The sequence below is a fragment of the Pelobates fuscus genome, chromosome 10 (genome assembly GCF_036172605.1).
Source record: "Pelobates fuscus isolate aPelFus1 chromosome 10, aPelFus1.pri, whole genome shotgun sequence".
NCBI lineage: Eukaryota > Metazoa > Chordata > Amphibia > Anura > Pelobatidae > Pelobates > Pelobates fuscus.
Window position 1 is genome coordinate 140,752,712 of NC_086326.1, and position 22,618 is coordinate 140,775,329.

Genomic DNA, 22,618 nt, shown 5'->3' on the forward strand with positions numbered 1-22,618 from the left:
GTTCTTGCATTAATTTTTCAATGCTTAAATGTTTGTCTGTTGCTATGATATGTACATCAAGATTTTCAGTACGCAATCTATCCAGACACATCTGAAATCCTCTCTCTTCTATAGTAACAGATGAAGTACCTTGATAGACTTCAACTACTTCAAAGTCTACAATGTTTTTGCTGCCAACATCTATAAACGTGTACACGCAATACTTGTGACCAAGCTCTGGGTTCTCATATTGCCTGTTCCCCATTAAACACAGTGGCCGGTCTTTACAAACTTCTTTGACTCTCTCTTTCTCTAATTGCCAGTGATAATAGATGGAACCATACAGATAGCGATGTTGATATCGACAATAAGCAGACTTTGAGATTTGTTGTAATCCGAAGATGTGCAGTAGCTCTTGTACCTTTGAAAAATGTGACCCACTGAATAATATAGAAGCAGCTAATAAAATATTGCCTGCTCCAATTTTAGAAATCTTGGGTTGGCTTTCCCACAGCGAAAATTGATGGCCTTTTTCACAAGTAGCAGATATATGTAAGTATGTGCCCTCTGTTTTTTTCTTTAAATCTATTATTCGTCCTTTGCAGTTTAAGACACTTTGACAGGTAACCTTATAACAGAGTGCATCAATGCAGGACTCAAAAGTTATGAATTTACGTTCATTAATTATCTTTTGTCTCCATGACTTCCTCAACTCCGGGGGAGAGGAATCTAAGGGAATGTTCTGGTGAACATTATTCAGATGTTTTTCTAAAACCTCTGATTCTTGAGAATACTGCAAATGTGGAGACGTTTTGGCCTCCCTGTAAAATGAACATATCGGAGACAAAGGTTCTTCAGAAGACTGTTCAAAAGACTCCATCTGAAACCTTTTCTCCTTTTTTATTTTAAACAGACTTGACTTTGGTCTTTTCCTCTTTCTTCTTTGTTTTTTTGAAAGCCTTGTGTTGTTCAGTATCTTGGCATAGCGATGTTCAGCTGACATTCTCTTTGATATGCTGCTGCTAAGGTGTTGTGAGGACTTGCACAATTCAATGGCATCTTTTAATGAGATGCTTTCTGTTTGGGTGCTAACTTCTCTGGTGAAAACATAATCACTGGTAGATGTTGAAACATCACATAATATTTTGGTAAAGCTCAACAAGTCTTTGATGGTGGTTGGTGAACATGTTGGCATATCTGTATGCAATCTTTTGCAAGGCTTAAAAAACATATATTCATCTATACATGGTACTCCAGTGCCTGTTGGAAATATAGTAGGAATTGCGTACTTGTTGAGAGATTTGTGGGTACCTTTTATTGTATAGCAATCTTTTGTAAAGTGCCTTGAGCATAGCCTGTAATTGTTATGCCGTTTACCATCACATATTGCTACGACAACTTTATCAATATCCTTGAAACGTTGTCTAGTTTGCTGTAGCCATAATTTCACCCGCTCTGGGTTTTTGGGAAAACAATGAAGCATCACGTCCATATCTGGGTTCTTCTTTCCAGTCTGGCTTGTACAACCATTGACCAAACACATTGGCATTTTGACCTGTCAAACAAAAAATATATATATTATATAACTTTTGCAAAGGAAGCTTCCTCACCGTTCAATGGCAGCCCAATGGAACTGCCATTGAATGGTGTCCACTAGATTCAATATGGCTTGTGGAAGAGCTTACTAGAAACTATGGACCCTAATTGATGACCATGACTGGAATCAGTGGATAATAAGTGTAGCAAGTGTAGCCACGAAATGGACATTCAGCCAAAATGTCTCATGTTATTTTCCAAATATGTGGTTGTATATGTTAAATGTATTAAGGGCCCACTTAGTGTGTTCCTTTCCTCCCCCATTCCTGCCTTGTTGTTTTTCTAGCAGGGCCGTGTCCCATTGATCCAGGAGATGCCTTCAAGACCAGATGTGACGGTCTGTCTGTCCTGGCACGCCCTTAACCCCTTAAGGACATATGACATGTGTGACATGTCATGATTCCCTTTTATTCCAGAAGTTTGGTCCTTAAGAGGTTAAAGGACAACTGTCACATCAAAACTATTTCTAATATAATAATACTTTCACCAAGCTTTGAAACACAATAGATTTTTTTTCAAATTAAGTATATGTAAATAAAATAAAAATTGGAAAGGAGTCTTATACATTTGGTATATTACAGGATAATTCAGTCATATACATACAGCTTGTGTCAGACAGTGTCTATGGTTTATCCCGGTTTAGGTGCAGGGAGTGAAGCTGGGAAGATCATAGAGACGGTTTGCTTTCAAACACTGTCTGACCCAAGTTGTTGATTATTAGAACATTAGATCAAACTATTTAACCAGGTGATAAGTAGATTATTTAGAAAATGAATATTATTTTTGAGAGTGTATCTTTAAACAATATTTCACACATCACTTGATATTTGTTTGCTTACTTTATTGATGATAAAAAGCTGACAAGTTCTAAATAAGAAAAAAATAAAATCACAATTCATGCAAACTCTGACAATGAAAAGTGCCAAGAGTTATATTTTACTATATATTACAGTGCAATAAAACAAAACAAGACAAACCAACTCCAAAACCCTCTCCAATTGGGCAATGGAAAATAGCACTTCTACCAGAAACCATACTGTCCATTAATAGAAAATCTCCAAGCATTATAACCACTAAATCAAGGCATCCCATTACTCTCCCTTCCTAGTGCAGCACCACATCTCTTTACTGCTTATCCTTCCCATAAACCACTGCACAGGTGCTATAAAGCTTCCTCCCCTAAGAGACATAGTGTGTAACCACCCTGCTTTCTTAGTACAGCGTGAGATCTCCTAGCACAGCATCCATAACTGCTTATCTGAATGCATTATATAATCCAGTTCTGTGTCTCATTACCATCTGGTTAATAATATAATAAATAATCCACTACTGGTTCTTACCCCTCACCCTTTCAACCTCCAGTACCAGGCTGGAAGAGCATGTCACCCCTCCAGTACCATGCTGGCAGAGCATGTCACCCCTCCAGTACCAGGCTGGCAGAGCATGTCACCCCTCCAGTACCAGGCTGGCAGAGTATCTCACCCTCCAGTACCAGGCTGGCAGAGTATCTCACCCTCCAGTACCATGCTGGCAGAGCATGTCACCCCTCCAGTACCAGGCTGGCAGAGCATGTCCCCCCTCCAGTACCAGGCTGGCAGAGCATGTCCCCCCTCCAGTACCAGGCTGGCAGAGCATGTCCCCCCTCCAGTACCAGGCTGGCAGAGCATCTCACCCTCCAGTACCAGGCTGGCAGAGCATCTCACCCTCCAGTACCATGCTGGCAGAGTATCTCACCCTCCAGTACCATGCTGGCAGAGTATCTCACCCTCCAGTACCATGCTGGCAGAGTATCTCACCCTCCAGTACCATGCTGGCAGAGCATCTCACCCACCAGTACCAGGCTGGCAGAGCATGTCCCCCTCCAGTACCAGGCTGGCAGAGTATCTCACCCTCCAGTACCATGCTGGCAGAGCATCTCACCCACCAGTACCAGGCTGGCAGAGCATGTCCCCCTCCAGTACCAGGCTGGCAGAGTATCTCACCCCCCAGTACCAGGCTGGCAGAGTATCTCACCCACCAGTACCAGGCTGGCAGAGTATCTCACCCACCAGTAGTAGGCTGGCAGAGTATCTCACCCACCAGTAGTAGGCTGGCAGAGCATGTCCCCCTCCAGTACCAGGCTGGCAGAGTATCTCACCCTCCAGTACCAGGCTGGCAGAGTATCTCACCCTCCAGTACCAGGCTGGCAGAGCATCTTACCCTCCAGTACCAGGCTGGCAGAGCATGTCCCTCTCCAGTACCAGGCTGGCAGAGTACCTCACCCTCCAGTACCAGGCTGGCAGAGTATCTTACCCTCCAGTACCAGGCTGGCAGAGCATCTCACCCTCCAGTACCAGGCTGGCAGAGTATCTCACCCTCCAGTACCAGGCTGGCAGAGCATGTCCCTCTCCAGTACCAGGCTGGCAGAGTATCTCACCCTCCAGTACCAGGCTGGCAGAGCATGTCCCTCTCCAGTACCAGGCTGGCAGAGCATGTCCCCCTCCAGTACCAGGCTGGCAGAGTATCTCACCCTCCAGTACCAGGCTGGCAGAGTATCTCACCCTCCAGTACCAGGCTGGCAGAGCATGTCCCTCTCCAGTACCAGGCTGGCAGAGCATGTCCCCCTCCAGTACCAGACTGGCAGAGTATCTCACCCTCCAGTACCAGGCTGGCAGAGTATCTCACCCTCCAGTACCAGGCTGGCAGAATATCTCATCCACCCAGGACAGCAGATTATCACACTCTCACTGCTCTAATTTATCGCCGGTTAGTAACTCCGACATACCACCTGCTCCTCTCCGGACACGTTGCTCTGTTTCACCGAAAACTGCAGCTTCCCGCAGCGCTTGATTATGACGTCACTACGTCCCGCAGTCGCGATGAATCACGGGAAAGAACTCGGCCGCCATGATTACTGCGGGCAAAGCCCATATTAATCAATCAACAATAATTATATATTATTATCATCATTACATATCACATAGTATTAAATCTTATGACATATTATATGGCATTACATATTATTACATGCTGTAATTACTTTTTATTAAGTATTATAATAATATGTAATGATAATATGCAATATCGTATTACAAATAACATAGTATTAAATCTTATTATTACAAATGATCAATATATGTGACATATTAAATATATAGTATTACAATTTATTTTCATTACATGTTAATAATGACTTATTATTATTACATATTATTAGCATAATTGACTCTCCAACCAGTATGAGGATAACTACCCCCTGGAGGAGCACAGAAGTAGTGGAGACAGGGATTAGACTCTGGAAAGGGTCAGGATGCCAGATATGGCGTAAATCGCATGGCAGGAAGGTGTGAAATTAATACCTACCCAGCCCAGACCTCCTACAAATGATTAAGCTTTTCCTCTATGTAAAGCGTTTTGGCTCAGATATAGTGTGTTTCTAAAAAGATGTGAAGTTCAGCATCATATACAAAGGCAGGTCTTAAAGAGCTACATCCACCGTTACAATTGCCAGATCACCATATTTTTCCAGTATGCGTATACCGGAGTGGTGGGTGGGAGGGAGAGGGGCACTGTAGGGTCCACTGGAGAGTCTCTTTAAGGACAGAGGCAACGTTTAAAAGAGCTTCCCAGCAGTTGTAGAGTTCATGAGCTCCCAGTAAGAAATTAATTCATTAATCACAGTGTTTCCTATGAGATTTCAGCCTTCAATTAAAAAAGAATTCAGTGGTTATTTGTCACAACGGAAGCTCAGAAACGGTGCCATGTGGCGCTTTAAAGCCTTGCCAAGCATAAACAGAACAAATACTCAAAATGGAGGATACAAATATCTGAAAAAAACATTTAGCTCAGAAACCAGAGTTGCTCACTATGAATACCCTGTTCCTTCAGGGTCAAAACACATACATAGTAATCTAACTTAAAGGGACACTGCAGGCGCACAGACCACTTCTGCCCATTGGAGTGGCCTGGGTGCCAACTACCCACTACCCTTAACCCTTTCATAAACTGCAATAATTACTTTGCAGATTTAAGTCCCCCTCTAGTGGCTGTCTATGAGTATTTCTATCAGACAGCCACTAGAGGGACTTCCATGTTCTTAGAACGTGAAAAGTGTTTTAAGCAACGCTGGACATCCTCACACTATGTGAGGACCTCCAGCGGCGCCGAATTCCCCAGAGGAAAGCACTGAATGTTTTCCTATGGGGTGGTCTAATGCGTGTGCACGGCCATTGCCACGCATGCGCATTAGGTCTCCCCTGCCGGCTGACTTCAGCGGGGGAGGAGAGTAGGCGGGGCCTGACGAGTGCAGAGGGACATTGGCGCTGGACTCCTGTAAGTCACTGAAGGGGTTTTAACTTGGGATGGGGGGTGAGAGGGAGAGGGGCACTACAGGGTCCTGCAGTGCCAGGAAAACTAACATGTTTTCCTGGCACTGGAGAATCCCTTTAACCCCTTAAGGACCAAACTTCTGGAATAAAAGGGAATCATGACATGTCACATATGTCATGTGTCCTTATAAGCACACCATTTATGTTAAAATATATTAACTTTATTTGTAACCCTATATAGAGTAGATTGGAATAGCCGTGTGTATATATATATATATATACATATACACAAAACTGTTTTGTTTGGTAAATACATGTCCAGCATACCAGATCTGTGTAAATACAAACCAATATAGACTGTTCAACTTGGACAATCAGTAAATAATTATTAATTCAATAGCACGCTATTATAAACATAGATAAACAACACCTGGGGAAATTAGTGGCCACCTATCAAATCAATAAGAGTTCACAGATAGTATATTGTGAACAAGGCAGATTTCAGACAAGAATAATGAAAATAAATAAAAGTACCTGAAAAACCTCATTAACCCCTTAAAGGGACACTCCAGGCACCCAGACCACTTCTGTCCTTAACCCTGCAAATGTAATTATTGCAATTTTTATAATCTGCAATATTTACCTTGCAGGGTTAAGTCCTTCTCTACTGGCTGTCTATAAGACAGGCACTAGAGCAGTGATGGCGAACCGGTGGCACGCCGGGCCCTCTCTGTGGGCACGCGGCCATAGGTTCGCCATCAATGCAGAGTAGGCACCTGCTTGCCCAAAACAGCAGGTGCCTACTCTGCTTTCTTGTGGGGAGGACCGGAAGCAGGGGGAGGGATCTCAGAAGCAGCTCTCCTGTCCTCCTGCGAGCAATCTGTGTGGAGCGTTGAGGCGCATATTACCATGGCAACACTCCACACAGCATTCTGCGCGCGGGAGGAAAGGAGAGCTGCAGGACCTGTCCACCACCGGACCACCAGGGATGACTGTGTTCCTTTCCCCCCTCACCAAAGGTAAGAAGAAGGGAGGGGGGGATACTGATTTAATATACATTTTTTTTATGTATCTTCAACCGCCCCCACAGCACCCCTACCCCCCCCACACAGAGCACCCCTCACACACACACACAACACCTCACACACAGCACTCCACACCCTTACGCACAAACACACACACTGCACACCTCAATGTGTGTGTATTCAGCAGTCTTTATGTATTCAGCAGTGAGTGTGTGTATTCAGCAGACTGTGTACATGTATTAAGCAGACTGCGTGTACTCAGCAGTATGTGTGTGTACTCAGCAGTATGTGTGTATTCAGAGGACTGTGTGTATGTTTGTGTGTGTGTATTTAGCAGTCTGTTTGTGTGTTTGTATTTAGAAGTCAGTCTGTGTGTCGGTGTGTGTATGTATTAAGCAGTCGGTGTGTGAATGTGTTCCTGCTGTCGGTGTGAATGTGTTCAGCAGTCTGTGTGTATGTATTGCATTTTTTGGAGATACTAATAAATATTAGGGACATCGGCGCTGGACTCCGGTAAGTCACTGAAGGGGTTTACCGGAGTGGTGGGTGGGAGGGAGAGGGGCACTGTAGGGTCCACTGGAGAGTCTCTTTAAGGACAGAGGCAATTGTACAAGTTCTGATCAAAACAAAATCTAGAGTGTGAGCTATAAGTCTGTTAACCATAATTTACCTCTTTCATATTAAGTGCACCCACACTTATTATATATCATTTTGTTCAGGAGAAACAGGGCTTTCATTTCACATCAAATATTTATATATTAGACATAATTTAACATGAATATAATCTAAAACAGTTTGATAAAGATGAGAAATAAATGGTGTTATATGCAGCTTTTTGCTTTATTTGCAATCTATAGCCTCTATCATTTGTTTGTTGTAGTAATAATCTTTCGGTTGTTATACTTGATTGTACAATAAAGTGATTGATTATTTATTAGGTGTGCATCCTTTTGTATTCAGTCTTTTTTTAGTACCCACTTAGTCACATATCCTGGCAAACAATAGCGTTCATTTTTTTTCTTTTTAAATGCAAAAAACAAATAACAAAAAAAAACCCATAAAACTGCCTTTTTACCAATTCTATCATCAGCATTATACATTTTACTGCTATAAAACACTCATATTTGTGTTCAGTGATGTCTCATGAATACAGCAGTAACCCCCATGTCCAGGAAACGTACCTTTTCCAAGTCAGTTTTATGAATGGTGAGCCCCCATCCGACCGCTCTCAGGCAATCAGCGGTGTGCTTGTCCAATGGCACTTTGAGCTTCAGGAATCTGAAATTTCAGAAGCTGTATGAAGCCGGGGGACGGGGGGGAGAGGAAGATCAGGGTTATGCTTGACCCCTTGAAGTAAGAGTGCACTGGGGGCCTCCTGGCACTTTAACAATTTAATTTAAATGAAGTTAAGGTTGCCCAAACTGTCCCTTTAACCCCTCAATGATAGGATGGCTCAGGCCAGTCACAGAAATTTGCAATTAATCCTGTTTTACATTGTGGACTCTTTAGTGTCATCTATGCATTTGTGAGCATATGATCACTAGAACAGTCGAACACATGTGATAAAAAGCACCCAACATGTACATGCATATTGGCTCTGTATGTGGTTCCCATGTGCCTGCTCTTGAGTTTTCCATGTTTTAAACATGTATGTGATTATACAGTTGTGCAGCATAGTGTGTTTAAAAAAAGTCCCAGTTATCTTTTATGACTTACATTTTTTTAAACTCCCAGATTACCAAATTGTACAGTAATGAAAAAGTTACTCCAAGCACCATAAGCACTTTACTGATTTGAATTGGCCAAGGTGCTTTGACCTTGTATGCATAGAGCTTTAGTTATACCTCCAGCAGCGTCATTAGCTGGCCTGGAAGGATATGTCCGGGCTGATTAATATGAATTCTGTAGCAATTGTACATCTGTTGACGGCACACATGGCATGCTGGCGACAGACAACCAATGTCGACAGGGCCCCCTCTGTGATGCTCAAGACCCCCCTTTCCACCTGTCCTTTGCAATGCCTCTCCGTAGTGGGCGTGGTGGGGGGGGGGGGGGGGCGGGTCAATTATGGGTCAATTCAATGAAAAACTGTTTAAGAAAAAGCTGTTTTAATAAAATTCCAAATGAATGGAAACTATTTCCACAATCAAGATAAAAAACGAACATATTTAAGGGCTTGTTTCTGTAGTCTAATAAGAAGCATACAGGTTATTAGACGTAAATTTATTTCCTTTTTTTTTATAGTTTATTCATATGAAATAATTAGCGGAATATTTAAAGATGGCATCAAAAGTAAGTCCTATCTGTACTTTAATAAGCAATATAGGAATGGGACTTAAAATGAACAATAGCAAAATGCTCCAAGTTAGTCTGTTCTCCACTAGGGACAAAATTTAAAAATGCCCTGGCAGTCAAAGGGTTAATTCTCTCTCCCCCCCCTTCAGTCAAAGCATTTTTGGAAAAATGTAGTATAATGATGAACCAGAATGGATTGAAAGATTGTAGTGTAACCATGAATACATTAACCTATGCAGCCAAAACCAAAAGTGTCAATCACTATCTACTGAGTGTGAGCAAAATTCTAAATAAATAAAAATACAATTCAGTAATTTTCACATCAATGGGATCCTATACTTAAAATGTTTTTTAGTAATAAACATTTTAAAGTCTTGTTTTCTCCAAAGGTAAAAATACTTACAGTGAACTAGATTTGATTTAAAATAAAAATACTGGGACCAGGTGAAAGGTTCCTCACTTGTGGACCTTCTGATGGTTAGCAAGAACTGAACTGCGAGCAAAACCTTTTCCACATATCAAACAGGAGAATGGTCTCTCTCCTGTGTGAATGCTCTGATGTCGGCGAAGATGAGAACTACAATTAAAGCATTTCCCACATTCCGTACATAAGAATGGCTTCTCTCCTGTGTGAATCCTCTGATGTTGTACAATATGTGAACTTCTGGCAAAGCATTTACCGCATTCAGAACAGGAGAATGGTTTCTCTCCTGTGCGAGTTCTTTCATGATTAAGAAGATGTTCATTACGGCCAAAGATTTTACCACATTCAGCACATGAGAAAGACTTCTTTGCTTTGTGAGTTTTGTTCTTTCTTTTAGGAGTTTTATGTAAAATAAGATTTGATTTGTGAGAAGAGGTGGGTGTGTAAATGTAATTTTCTTCTTCACATGAAACAGGTCCCTTCTTAGTATGAATAGAAGTATGTTCCACCAAAGTATGGTTTGTGGGTGTATAAATATAATTTCCTGTGAATTCTTCTTTAACCCCTTAAGGACCAAACTTCTGGAATAAAAGGGAATCATGACATGTCACACATGTCATGTGTCCTTAAGGGGTTAATATGAGAATATGCATCTTCCATAGATTTAGAAATATCTCTAAGTGCTTCTATTGTCCATTAGTGTGACTCCTACTTCACAGCATTAGATAGATATTTTGTCTGTGTATGTTCTGTGGGAGTATAACTGTGAGTGTCTGAGAGGTTTCTATTTTTACATGAGACTGGTTCCTCTTTAATAAAGCTAGACGTGTATTGTGTCTCTGTGTGTACTGTGGGTAGATAAATGTTGGTATCGGTGAGATTTCTTAAGACGGATTCCTCTTTAATATGACTCGATGTATTTTCTGTCGGTGTATAAATGTCAGTCTCTGGGAGACCTCTTTCTTCACATAAGTCGGTTTCCTCCTTAATCCGAGCAGATGTATACCCGGCCTGCTTGTGTTCAGTGGGTGTATAGTGCTGCTTAGTGGTGTTAGGTGTTTTTTGTCTCTCATGCACTTGATTTGTGATCAGACAATTATTTTCTTGATTGATACTAATTTCACATGTACCTTTGTTTACCCATTTAGATGTAGTTACAGGGCGGTGATAGGTTTCCAAAATTGTCCTGTCCAAAGAGCCATCTGCTGAGAGCAAATGTATTGTGAGATAATAAATCAGACATAATCAGTTATCACCCTTACTGTGAGCACGCCTGCAAGGAGAAGCTTACATGTTCCCTCCCACCTCCTGAATTCATTTTATTTATTTTTAAAAACGACCGCCCCTTGTCCACACCACGATCTCTTCCAGTCTTCCTCGGCTCAGAGTATGTCACATGTGCTCTCAGCCTAGAGATTGGTCCAATCAAACTCTTCTCTATGAGAAGCACGTGACTAAATCTCAGAGAGGGAAGAAGTGACAACAGATGTGGTATTGAAGAAACCTGCCTGGTGTTTGAATCCTGGTAAGTTTATTCTTATTAGTTTTTATTTTTTTTTATTTAAAAAACTGGGTTGGACCAATCTGCAAGTGCCCAATAGCACATTATAAAATAAATGTAAAGTGAAAAAGGGTCAGAGTAACCTTTCAAAGTACAATTGACATAAACATAAAAAGTAGGAACTACTTTGTCTTACACAGGCTTCACATTATGCAGAAATGTGTCAAAAGGCAACATTGTACTGTACTCTGTTTCCTGTCATTTCTCATCAGCTATCACTTGTCACAATTATTCCTGCTGTGTACTTCCAAACAGGGCCGGACTGGGGAAAAAATTCGGCCCGGGCATTTTTTATTCACAGCGGGCCACTGAAAAGGGGGCGGGGCCAGATAGGGTGTGTTTTGTCATCCCCAATGACAAGCACGCCCCATCTCAAAGTGAGCATGTTGGTTCAATGCTCTTCCAGGGCATGAGAAAAGGGCCCTGTATTTGTTCTGCACAGTGCAAGCAAATGTAATAACATGCTTGCGTTGTGTTTGCTTGAAACTTGTCTCAGGGGTTTCCATAATTGGGATACTCACAGTATCCCATTTATGGAGACACTATGTGTTTGCTTAAATGGAATCTAGTGTGTGCATAGGGTATCCAGAGTGTGTATGTCAGAAATGTAGTGTGTGTGTAGGTGGTGCAGCGTCTGTGTGTAGGGGATCTAGTGTGTGTGAAGGAGTGCGTATAGGAGATCTAGTGAGTGTGTGTGTGAGTGGTGCAGCGTGTTTGGGGGCTGCTGTGTGTGTGAGGGGTGTAGTGTGCATTTGTGAAGAGTATAGTGTGTGTGGGAAGGTGCTGTGTGTGTGGGAGGGTGCAGTATGTGTGTGTGAGGGTGCAGTATGTGTGTGTGAGGGCGCTGTGTGTGTGGGTGCTGTGTGTGGGTGCTATGTGTTAGGGTGCTGTGCGAAGGTGATGTGTGTGTGTTAGGGTGCTGTGTGAGGGTTCTGTGTGTGTTGGGGTGCTATGTGAGTGAGGGTGCTGTGTGAGAGCTAGGGTGCTGTTTGTGCTAGGGTTCTGTTTGAGCTAGGGTGCTGGGTGAGTATGTTAGGGTGCTGGGTGAGTACGTTAGGGTGCTGGGTGAGTAAGTTAGGGTGCTGGGTGAGTGTTAGGGTGCTGGGTGAGTGTTAGGGTGCTGTGTGAGTGTTAGGGTGCTGTGTGAGTGTTAGGGTGCTGTGTGAGTGTTAGGGTGCTGGGTGAGTATGTTAGGGTGCTGGGTGAGTATGTTAGGGTGCTGGGTGAGTATGTTAGGGTGCTGGGTGAGTATGTTAGGGTGCTGGGTGAGTACGTTAGGGTGCTGGGTGAGTGATAGGGTGCTGGGTGAGTATGTTAGGGTGCTGGGTGAGTATGTTAGGGTGCTGGGTGAGTATGTTAGGGTGCTGTGTGAGTATGTTAGGGTGCTGTGTGAGTGTTAGTCTGCTGGGTGAGTGTTAGTCTGCTGGGTGAGTGTTAGGGTGCTGTGTGAGTGTTAGGGTGCTGTGTGAGTGTTAGGGTGCTGTGTGAGTGTTAGGGTGCTGGGTGAGTATGTTAGGGTGCTGGGTGAGTATGTTAGGGTGCTGGGTGAGTATGTTAGGGTGCTGGGTGAGTACGTTAGGGTGCTGGGTGAGTGATAGGGTGCTGGGTGAGTATGTTAGGGTGCTGGGTGAGTATGTTAGGGTGCTGTGTGAGTATGTTAGGGTGCTGTGTGAGTATGTTAGGGTGCTGTGTGAGTGTTAGTCTGCTGGGTGAGTGTTAGTCTGCTGGGTGAGTGATAGGGTGCTGTGTGAGCATGTTAGGGTGCTGTGTGAGCATGTTAGGGTGCTGTTTGAGTATGTTAGGGTGCTGTGTGAGTATGTTAGGGTGCTGTGTGAGTATGTTAGGGTGATGGGTGAATGTTAGGGTGCTGTGTGAGTGTTAGGGTGCTGGGTGAGGGTGATGTGTGTGTTTGCAAGGATTGTGTATTGGGGGAGGCAGGTAAATGCCAATATTGAGTTGTTTTTTTGTTTTTTTTAATAAAAATAAATAGATTATATCCCCCCCCCCCCCTTTCCTTCTTACCTGTAGCCTGGAAGGGGGGGGGGGGGGGGCGCTGACATCCATCCCTGGTGGTCCTCGTGGTAAGTGAACTCTAGCCTTCGGGCTAGAGTTCACTCTCGCGAGACCGGGCCGGTTGCCATGGCAACGGCCCGGATCTCGCGAGAGAAACCCGGCGGAGCTGCAAGTTAGAGCTCCGCCGGGTCCGCTTCACCAGGCTGGCTCCCTCCCTCTCTCTCCCAGCCGGCGGCCGCATTTAAGAGCATGTGGGCCGGTGAGGGAGATCTTCAATCTCCCCACCGGCCCTTCATGCAACACAGCGGCTGGATCGCCTCGGCCCGTGGCCATCGCGGCCCACCGGGCATTTGCCCGGTTTGCCCGATGGCCAGTCCGGGCCTGCTTCCAAACATGCTGCAGTTGTATCATCTGCAATGAACTGAAGAGAGGAAAATACTGATACCTTCATGGCATGTCTGAGGGTCTACGTTAAGGGTTACTGCTTTTTGAAGTGGTCATGGTGGAAGGAGCCTGGACATCCAGAGTTATTTTTAAATGGTGTGACAGAAGTTAGTTGCACCCCAGCACACATGACTTAGGCAGCCTAGAGCTCTGTTCCAAGCCTCATTATGTCAATTCTGTGCATATTTTCACCAAAAAAAGTCCTGCGCTCAAATTCCCACTACTGGGCAGCAGCAACGACAATAGTACTCATCAGCCCCAATACATACAGTAAAAAAAAAAGAAAAAAACGTTTATTTTTTCTCCTGTGCATCAGCATGCACAGCGCGTGGGCAACATATGTGCAGAGTGCTGGCAAGGGGAAGATGATTTCCCATGAGGAGATCATCTAGATGGATGTTCATTGGTTCAATCCAATGCTTCTCATAGAGAAGCAATGTGGACCTACTGAACATGTGCAGCAATCGCTGTGCTCTGTCAATTGAATGCTTCACAGAGATGCAGAAAGCGTTTTTGCGTCTGCTGCTGTTGACTGAAGAGGTTTGCTATGAATTTGTTAGCAGAAAATAGTGACTGAAAACTGCAAGAAAAATAACCGCAAAAGGTAATTTAAAATGCTGCTTCTTAAAAGTTCAAAAATCTGACTGTAAAGAATGGTAAATTTACCAAACATCAAAGAAAAGAAAATGTTACTTGCGCTTTCTCCTTAATCCCTATGTATATTTAGACAAATGGAGGTCATTTAGTTGCTCCAATGGCCATTGGAGGGAATGCCCGCCTGCCAACGTCAAGGCAGACCCCCCTAAGCGGGTCCTAACTCTGACCCTTCAGCCTGCTTCCTTGAGCTTCTGGCAAAGATATCTCTAATGAGACAGAAAGGGGTATTTTTTATATACACCCCTATACTTATTAACCCTTAATAGGAAACACATGGGATGGGTAGCAGCATTGTAACCAGGCTGTGTGATTTACCAAACATGCCAAGAGGTTAGTGGTTCTCCATTATCACATCAAAATTCTTGTCTCCTAAATCCGTATGCTCCTCCAGAGAGAAAAAGACCGCGCAATCTTCACGCCCTGTAGATACCTGGCAGAGAAAAAAGGATAAAAATAAAATTGTCCCTTTCAATTCGAACATTAACTTAAGAAAACACATATTAAAATATACCTATAAATTTATACAACTATTATAAACCTGGTGAAATACAGAATAGATAGTAACCAGAGTCGAGTTTTGACAGCACTTCAGATAAATAAAAAGATGGATTGTAACCTCTAATCTCAATCAAACTATGGTCTTGAGGAACTGACTGAGGGTCAGTCCTCTCCAGCTCTCAACCGTACCATTGTCCACCCCCTTAAATATTAAGGAAAGTTCACACCAACTAGGGTGGCTCGGGGTCTCCAAGCCCCTTTCCACCCCCTGTTAAGAAAAAAATTTCAAAAGGTGTTGCATTGAATTCATGTGAACCCATTAACGGCTCAATGTAGAACAAGCTTGCGTGGCAGTTAAAGCCTTTATAAGGGCTTTCCCATGCTTTGCAATCGTAGTCCGAGATGCTCAAGCAAGTCACACTTCTCTCAAAACTTGTGGAATCTAGTGATCTGCCCACTCCATATTATTTTATTTACAGCCCCCTCTATTTTCATAGCCCAGTCACTAGTTTTTAGCTCCTCACTGCTTATTAGACATGCTGCGATATGGCTGGCTGGGGCATAAGAGAAGTTTAAAACCTCGCTTATACAAATCTAGGTGTCATATCGCACCCCATAGGCTTTTTATTTTTAAGGGGCTACTCTAACCTTGTTGGAGATAATTATTAGTACACTTAATGTTGAGACGGGCCTTGTCACTTATTTGGAAAAAATAGGAAGAGTGCGGTGTGTCACTTGTCCCAATAAATAAATTTGAAGATACTTGGAGTGCCTCGATCCCCTTTCTACCACTGATGCCTCGTCACTTAGTCACCCTTGCTTTTTTTGCACCATAAAGTGTAAACAATTTTTTTTTTCGAAAACCAAAAAAATAAAAAAATAACATTTTCTATTTCACGTCACAACGCGTAACCATCTCTCGGTTCAAACAAATGCTTGTAATAGAGAAGCATTGTTGGACCTCAGGGACACATGTGGCGAGTGCTGGAAATGCACAACCAGCTTCTTCTGATAGCAGCATTAAACGCTACATGGAGAGTGTTCATCAATGGCGAGTTGAGCGACCACTCAGCTTGCTGCTAAAGCCTGCCCCTTGCTCCCTCAAGGCAGCACTCAAAAACCAAAGTTGGCAGGGAGGGAGGGTGCAGTGGACTAGGGAGATGGACAAAACAAAAACAAAGAAAAATTAAAAAGATCAGGTATGGAGGTGGGGAGGTCTTGGACTGCTTGAATTAGGAATGGAGGAAGGAGACAAAAAAACAAACACCCAAAAGACTAATGATAACTCATGTAGGCAGCTGGGAGGGCTTTTGAGAGCTGGCAAAGGGTGGGAGGGGACAATTTTTATATTACACATTTAGTTGCACTTAACGTTAGGCAGCTCGGAACTCTGCTGGAGGTTCAACTAGACCCGGGCACAAACGTTTCTCTGTACAGGAATCGATTCAAGCAGAAAGGCTGACCATACATGACCACTTCTAAAAACACAAGTGGTTGTTGAGGTTGAAGTAACCCATTAACTATATCTGGCTGTTAGTGCTGCCAGCGGTCAAATAGTTGATCACTAACGTAATCGGTCCAAACAGTGAAATGGGTTATCGCGAGTTGAAAAACTGCCAATATACGTGATCAGCTCTAATTTAATGAAGACCTAACTGCTAAATCTATACACCAAAACTACTTAATTGATCAAAAGTGCTTAGCGGGGGGCGGGGCCGGACCGCTATGCTGGTCGGTCGCAAGTCTGAGGAGCTCCTGCTTGTTCTCACCTAACCAGCTATAACTAAGCGGAAAACCTGCCAGTTGACACACGACGATCCACTGCCTAACCTGCAGACCTCAGATCTGAATGATGTGCACCCCAGCGGGGAGATTGTACGCCCGGGGCTTGTGGCCTACTGAAGCGAGGGGTGAGGCGGACGGCCGCCGTCTCACTCGATTGCAGAGTGTCTGGTGCGGCTCACGGATGGATTGTCTCACTGGCCCTGTAACCCCCCCCCCCCCGGACCGGTGGGGGTTATCCCGGTCCCCGATGGCCTCACACGAACACCTCCATGGCCTCCGGTAGCTCTACACAGCTCCTCCACTTCAAGCGAAGTCCCTAACAAGATGGCGGTGGGGCCTACGTCGCCTCCTACATCCGTACCACATGGTGGAGACAACAACACTGCGGTGGAGTGCATACTCACCCGAATTGAACAAAGTTTCCAACGCTTCTGGGCATCACTGGAAAAGCGCATGGCCCTGAATCCGGTCCAAGTAAAGAGGGAGAAGACAAGAGCTGGGCTGGAGACGGAACGACTGCTCCCGGGCACAACTACTAATCCTATCGCTCCTACTTACCTACCCAGGCCGAGGGCCCAAAGGAGGAAGTCTCCAAAGCATCGCCCACCTTGCAGGAAGACCGCCCGCCGCTGGCGGCGGATATCCAACTGGGTCTCTCACTGCACCCGATACGGGAAAGCCTCGGACTCACGAAGCAACCGAACCTGTGGTTCATTGATGCAGCCCCCCACAAAGGCCTGGGGCCGGAGGAAGGCTCCGATCCGCACGCAACGCTCTACCACCTTCCATGGCCTGAAGGATCCCTCAGCCACTCTGCCAAGATTAGGCATTGGCTAACATGGACTGGACTCCTTGCCGGTGAATTCAGGGCAGCCAAGTGTAAATTTTGCAGATGACCCACTATTGCAACGAACACTTCTGCCGGCACTGCTTTGGGTTCACAGATTAACTCTTGATGGTTAGAATTGGTCCACACCTCCAACGTTACCTTACACCTGATTAGACTTAGTCCCTTATTTTATTTTGCTAACTACTATGCATATATGATACTATACTGTCTGACCCAGCAATTAGCCTACTCTGTTTATGCAAGTTTAACACGTACTCTGGAGGCACAGTGTATCCGCTTGCCTCCCAGTATATATACGGCCTAACACCATAGAATATCATGCCTCAGGCGCTGTAGCGCAGATTGCGCAGGGCGTTCCATCACGTGACAGTAAGCTTCGTGCCAGGCTGCTCATAACGTAAAAATGTACTGCATTTTGGCCCTATAACAATTGCTAGCACTAGGCATAATGCTATTAGGCTTGTTTAACTTGATCTTGTTGGGTCCTCCCATATACAGGGCCGTTTGAAGGAATTTGGGGGCCCCAAGCAAAACGGACATGGAGGCCCCCCCAAGCTCCAACCCCCCCCCCCCACCCCCCACATGCACGCAAGGCCTACAGGGCGCCTGCACCCGGGTCCTTCCCCCCCCTCCCGCCCACAGGGATGCAGTGTCAGCAGGGCCGGTGCAAGGATTTTTGCCGCCCTAGGCAAAAGTAAAGTTTGCCGCCCCCCATGTGACATCACAGTGCCCCACCCATATGATCTGCCATGTTAACTAACACAGTGCTGCAGTGCCGCCGTGTTTACAATAAAAGGCCTGCAGGGACAGGCTATATACACCAGAACCACTACATTAAGCTGCAGTGGTTCTGGGGAATATAGTGTCCCTTTAATGTGAGGTAAATTAGAGATTAGTGCCACGAATAATATACTAGATTGCCTACTTACAACCAGATGAGGATGATGATGGGCTTCAGCTGCCGTCTGGCTCCACTGGTCTGGTGTAGAACAGGCTCTCTGGAGGCGGTTTGTAACTGTGGTCACAAAAAATCAATGTTCTGGGAGAACGGGAAGCAGCTCCATTTTTTGAGGGCCATTTACACAGCTCAAGGTCTGGGTCCCAGGGTCCACCTTCATGTTCCACCAATGAGTTTGTTCACAGGGGTGTGTGTGTGTGTGGGGGGGGGGGGATGTCCTGATGTGTGTAAGGAATGCATTGTGTGAATCTGTGTTTGTATGTGTAAGGGCTGCAAGGTGAGTTTGTGTATGTATGGGATGCAGTGTGTCTGTAAGGCAGTGTTTCCCAACCCAGTCCTCAAGGCACACCTACCAGTCCAGGATTTAAGGATTACCCAGTTTTGTCTAAGGTGTTTTTAGAAAAAAAGAAAAAACACCTTAGACACAACTGGGTCACCCCTAAATCCTGGACTGGTAGGTGTGCCTTGAGGACTGGGTTGGGAAACACTGCTGTAAGGGATGCACTGAGTGTGTGGAAGGGGTGCATTGTGTGTTGCTGTGTGTAAGGGATGCATTGCTTGTGTATGTGTGTCTGTGTGTAATGCATTGTGTGTTTTTCTGTGTGCAAGGGGTGCATTGTGTGTGTGATGGATGTCAATCTCTCCCCCTACCCCCGTCAATTTCCTTCTTCTCCCCCCCCTCTCCAATTTCCTTCTTCTCCCCCTCCCTCTCATTGCCTTCTCCCCCTCCAATTTCCTTCTTCTCCCCCTCCCTCTCATTTCCTTCCTTCTCCCCCCCTCCAATTTCCTTCCTCCCCCTCCAATTTCCTTCCTCCCCCCTCCAATTTCCTTCCTCTCCCCCCTCCAATTTCCTTCCTCCCTCCCCCCCTCAAGTTTCCTTCCTCCCTCCCCCCTCAAATTTCCTTCCTCTCCCCCTCCCTCAAATTTCCTTCCTCTCCCCCTCCCTCAAATTTCCTTCCTCTCCCCCCTCAAATTTCCTCCCTTCCTCTCCCCCTCAAATTTCCTCCCTTCCTCTCCCCCTCCCTCAAATTTCCTCCCTTCCTCTCCCCCCCAATTTCCTCCCTCCCTCTCCCCCCACTCCCTCAAATTTCCTCCCTCCCTCTCCCCCCCACCCACTCAAATTTCCTCCCTCTCCCCCCCCACCCACTCAAATTTCCTCCCTCTCCCCCCACCCACTCAAATTTCCTCCCTCTCCCCCCCACCCACTCAAATTTCCTCCCTCTCCCCCCCACCCACTCAAATTTCCTCCCTCCCCCCTCCCCCCTCAAATTTCCTCCCTCCCCCCCTCCCCCCTCAAATTTCCTCCCTCCCCCCCTCCCCCCTCAAATTTCCTCCCTCCCCCCCTCCCCCCTCAAATTTCCTCCCTTCCTCTCCCCCCAAATTTCCTCCCTCCCTCTCCCCCCCACTCACTCAAATTTCCTCCCTCCCTCTCCCCCATCACTCAAATTTCCTCCCTCCCTCTCCTCCCCACTCCCTCAAATTTCCTCCCTCCCTCTCCCCCCCACCCACTCAAATTTCCTCCCTCTCTCTCCCCCCCACCCACTCAAATTTCCTCCCTCTCCCCCCCACCCACTCAAATTTCCTCCCTCTCCCCCCCACCCACTCAAATTTCCTTCCTCTCCCCCCCACCCACTCAAATTTCCTCCCTCTCCCCCCCACCCACTCAAATTTCCTCCCTCTCCCCCCCCACCCACTCAAATTTCCTCCCTCTCCCCCCCACCCACTCAAATTTCCTCCCTCCCCCCCTCCCCCTCCCCCCCCCCCCTCAAATTTCCTCCCTCCTCCCCCCTCAAATTTCCTCCCTCCTCCCCCCTCAAATTTCCTCCCTCCTCCCCCCTCAAATTTCCTCCCCCCCCCCTCAAATTTCCTCCCCCCCCCCTCAAATTTCCTCCCTCCCTCTCCCCCACTCACTGAAATGTCCTCCCTGACACCCGGCAGGCGCGCGAGGGAGCACTCTCCCTGGCTGAGTGCTTCCTCTTCAGCTCCCTCGCGCGCCGCGTACTGATGCCGGAGCCGGAAGATGACGTCATCTTCCGGCTCCGGCATCAGTACGGTGCGCGAGGGAGCTGAAGAGGAAGCACTCAAAGGAGAGTGCTCCCTCGCGCGCCTGCCGGGTGTCAGCAGGGCCAGCCCCTGGGGGGCCCTGAGGTGACCGGCTGCTGGGCCCCCCAGGAGAAGAGGCTGGCCCAGTGGGTACATACCGGGGTCGCAGGGCCCCCTGCGACCCGGTATGTACCCACTGAATGTGGGGCCCGGACGACCTGAGCAGTCCGGGCCCCCCAGGACCGCCGGGCCCATGACAACCGTTGCGGTTGTCATGCCCTGATGGCGGCCCTGCCGGCTCTGCTTGGGGCCCCGGGCCAGCTCGGGGCCCCAAGCAGTTGCTTGGTCTGCCTGTCCGGTAGCGACGGGCCTGCCCATATACGTACTGCCGGGAATTGGGCAAATGCAGTTGCACGTTGCATAGTTAAGCTTACTCTATTTACAGTTTATTCTTGGAATTATTGATGAGCCTCTCGCCATTGTTTGTAGTGTACACTTGATTACCCAGGGACACTCATACACGTTTACCACTCAGCCATCCGCCAATTAATCATACAATAATGTAAAGCATTACCAAGTTTAGTCAGCATGCATACTACAAGGTGTAGCAAATATTTCACTGCTGAATATTACTTTCATAACTCAACCAAGTACCTGCCAAGCATAGGCTAAGTTTTATGCCACCCAATTATTAAGACCTTAGCGAGTTGACCTGTAATTAAGCAACCAAGCACTAAAATAAGTTACCACTATATCGTCTCATAAAAGCCTGTTCAGCATTCAACTTGTTACATGTTCTGTTTATTAATACAACAAAATGTGCAATGTCTTTCCATGCCACACTAATGTTATGATATGTCTACATCTCTGCTTACACCAGCTATTGTGGCAGTGTAAACATGTTTGTACTCACTATGCACAAATAAAATAAAGATTGACAAAAGTGCTTAGCGTATCATTTTAAGGATGAAATATGGAGTAAAATGTTTCACCTTATTTTAATGCATATTATGTAAAGCAGGTCAGTTTTACACATACACTATATCAAGGGTAGGCAATCTTTTGCGCTTCTAGAAATACATACACTCACAAGATGTATGATGGATATGATGCTTCAGGGTGCCTCCTCTTGTAAAAACAGGGTGCTATACCATATCTCCTTTTCTCCTGGAACCAGACTAGCCCTATATTATTATTTATAAGGCACCAACAAATTCCGCAGCACTGTACAATGGGTGGATGAACAAACAATGTAATTGTAACAAGACGCATTGGACGCACAGGAACAGGGGGCGGGTGGGGGCCCTCAGTGATAAAAGGGGGAGACATATTGCCCCCGCCCCACACAATTTGTGATGGGTGGGTGCCAAGTGTAAAAAATACCCCCCCCCCTCCCCCACGTGACTAGGGCTTCTTAAGCCCCTAATCACCCCCGCCCCAATAAAATAAAACCCTACTTACCCCCCTAACCCTAAAAATAGTGAAGGGGGGACAAAAAAAAACCCCAAAACTAAATACCTGTAAATAAACAAAATTCATACTTACCATTAGATTTCTTCTTTTTTCAGCCCCCCAAAAAGGCCAAAATGAAAAATCCATACTTTTATAAATCCGAGCAAGGGCACCGTGCAGATTGAGCTCCACAATCTTTTCGGCCTGTTTTTTTTAGAAAAGTTAGATGGGAAGTATGGATTTTTATTTGGCATTGTTTTGGGGTTAAAAAAAGGAGGTTTAAGAAAAAAGAAGACATCTAATGGCAAGTATGAATTTTGTTATTTATAGATATTTAGTTTATTTTTAGGGTGAGGGGGTAGGTAGGGTTTAATTTTATTGGGGAGGGGGATGACTAGAGGCTTAAGGACACCTAGTTACCTGTGGAGGCAACAATAGCTCTCCCTCCCCCCCTCTTGTTACTTTTGGAGATCAGGGAGGAAAGGGTGAGTGTGACGAAGTGCCCTTCGCCACTTGTGCCTGGAGGGGACTACTGACTAGCCTCCTGCCTTCCGACTATGGCCCCTGTGCTGATAGCTGTATTTTACCCTGCAGAAAGGTTTATTTGTGTATTTCTGCCGGGGCATTCGGGACTTTCAGTATGTGAGTAGTGCTCCCTCCCCAGCGGCAGCCTGAGCTCCAGGAGGAGGTGATGGTCGATCCCTCCACCATACAGCAGCCAGCGTCCTGGG

The 22,618-nt window shown here is 45.7% G+C and overlaps 2 protein-coding genes across 2 annotated transcripts in view; both read right to left on the reverse strand.

Moving 5' to 3' along the window:
* Positions 1–22,618, reverse strand: part of LOC134574527 (oocyte zinc finger protein XlCOF6-like) — a 169,018-nt gene that overhangs the window by 126,342 nt on the left and 20,058 nt on the right. The window lies entirely within an intron of this gene.
* LOC134575516 (gastrula zinc finger protein XlCGF49.1-like) lies at positions 9,653–10,770 on the reverse strand. The gene is made up of 2 exons (XM_063434817.1): positions 10,767–10,770; positions 9,653–10,191 (listed from the first exon to the last, which is right to left on the reverse strand). The coding sequence occupies exons 1-2, from the start codon at positions 10,768–10,770 to the stop codon at positions 9,659–9,661; spliced, it is 537 nt and encodes a 178-aa protein (XP_063290887.1). The 3' UTR covers positions 9,653–9,658.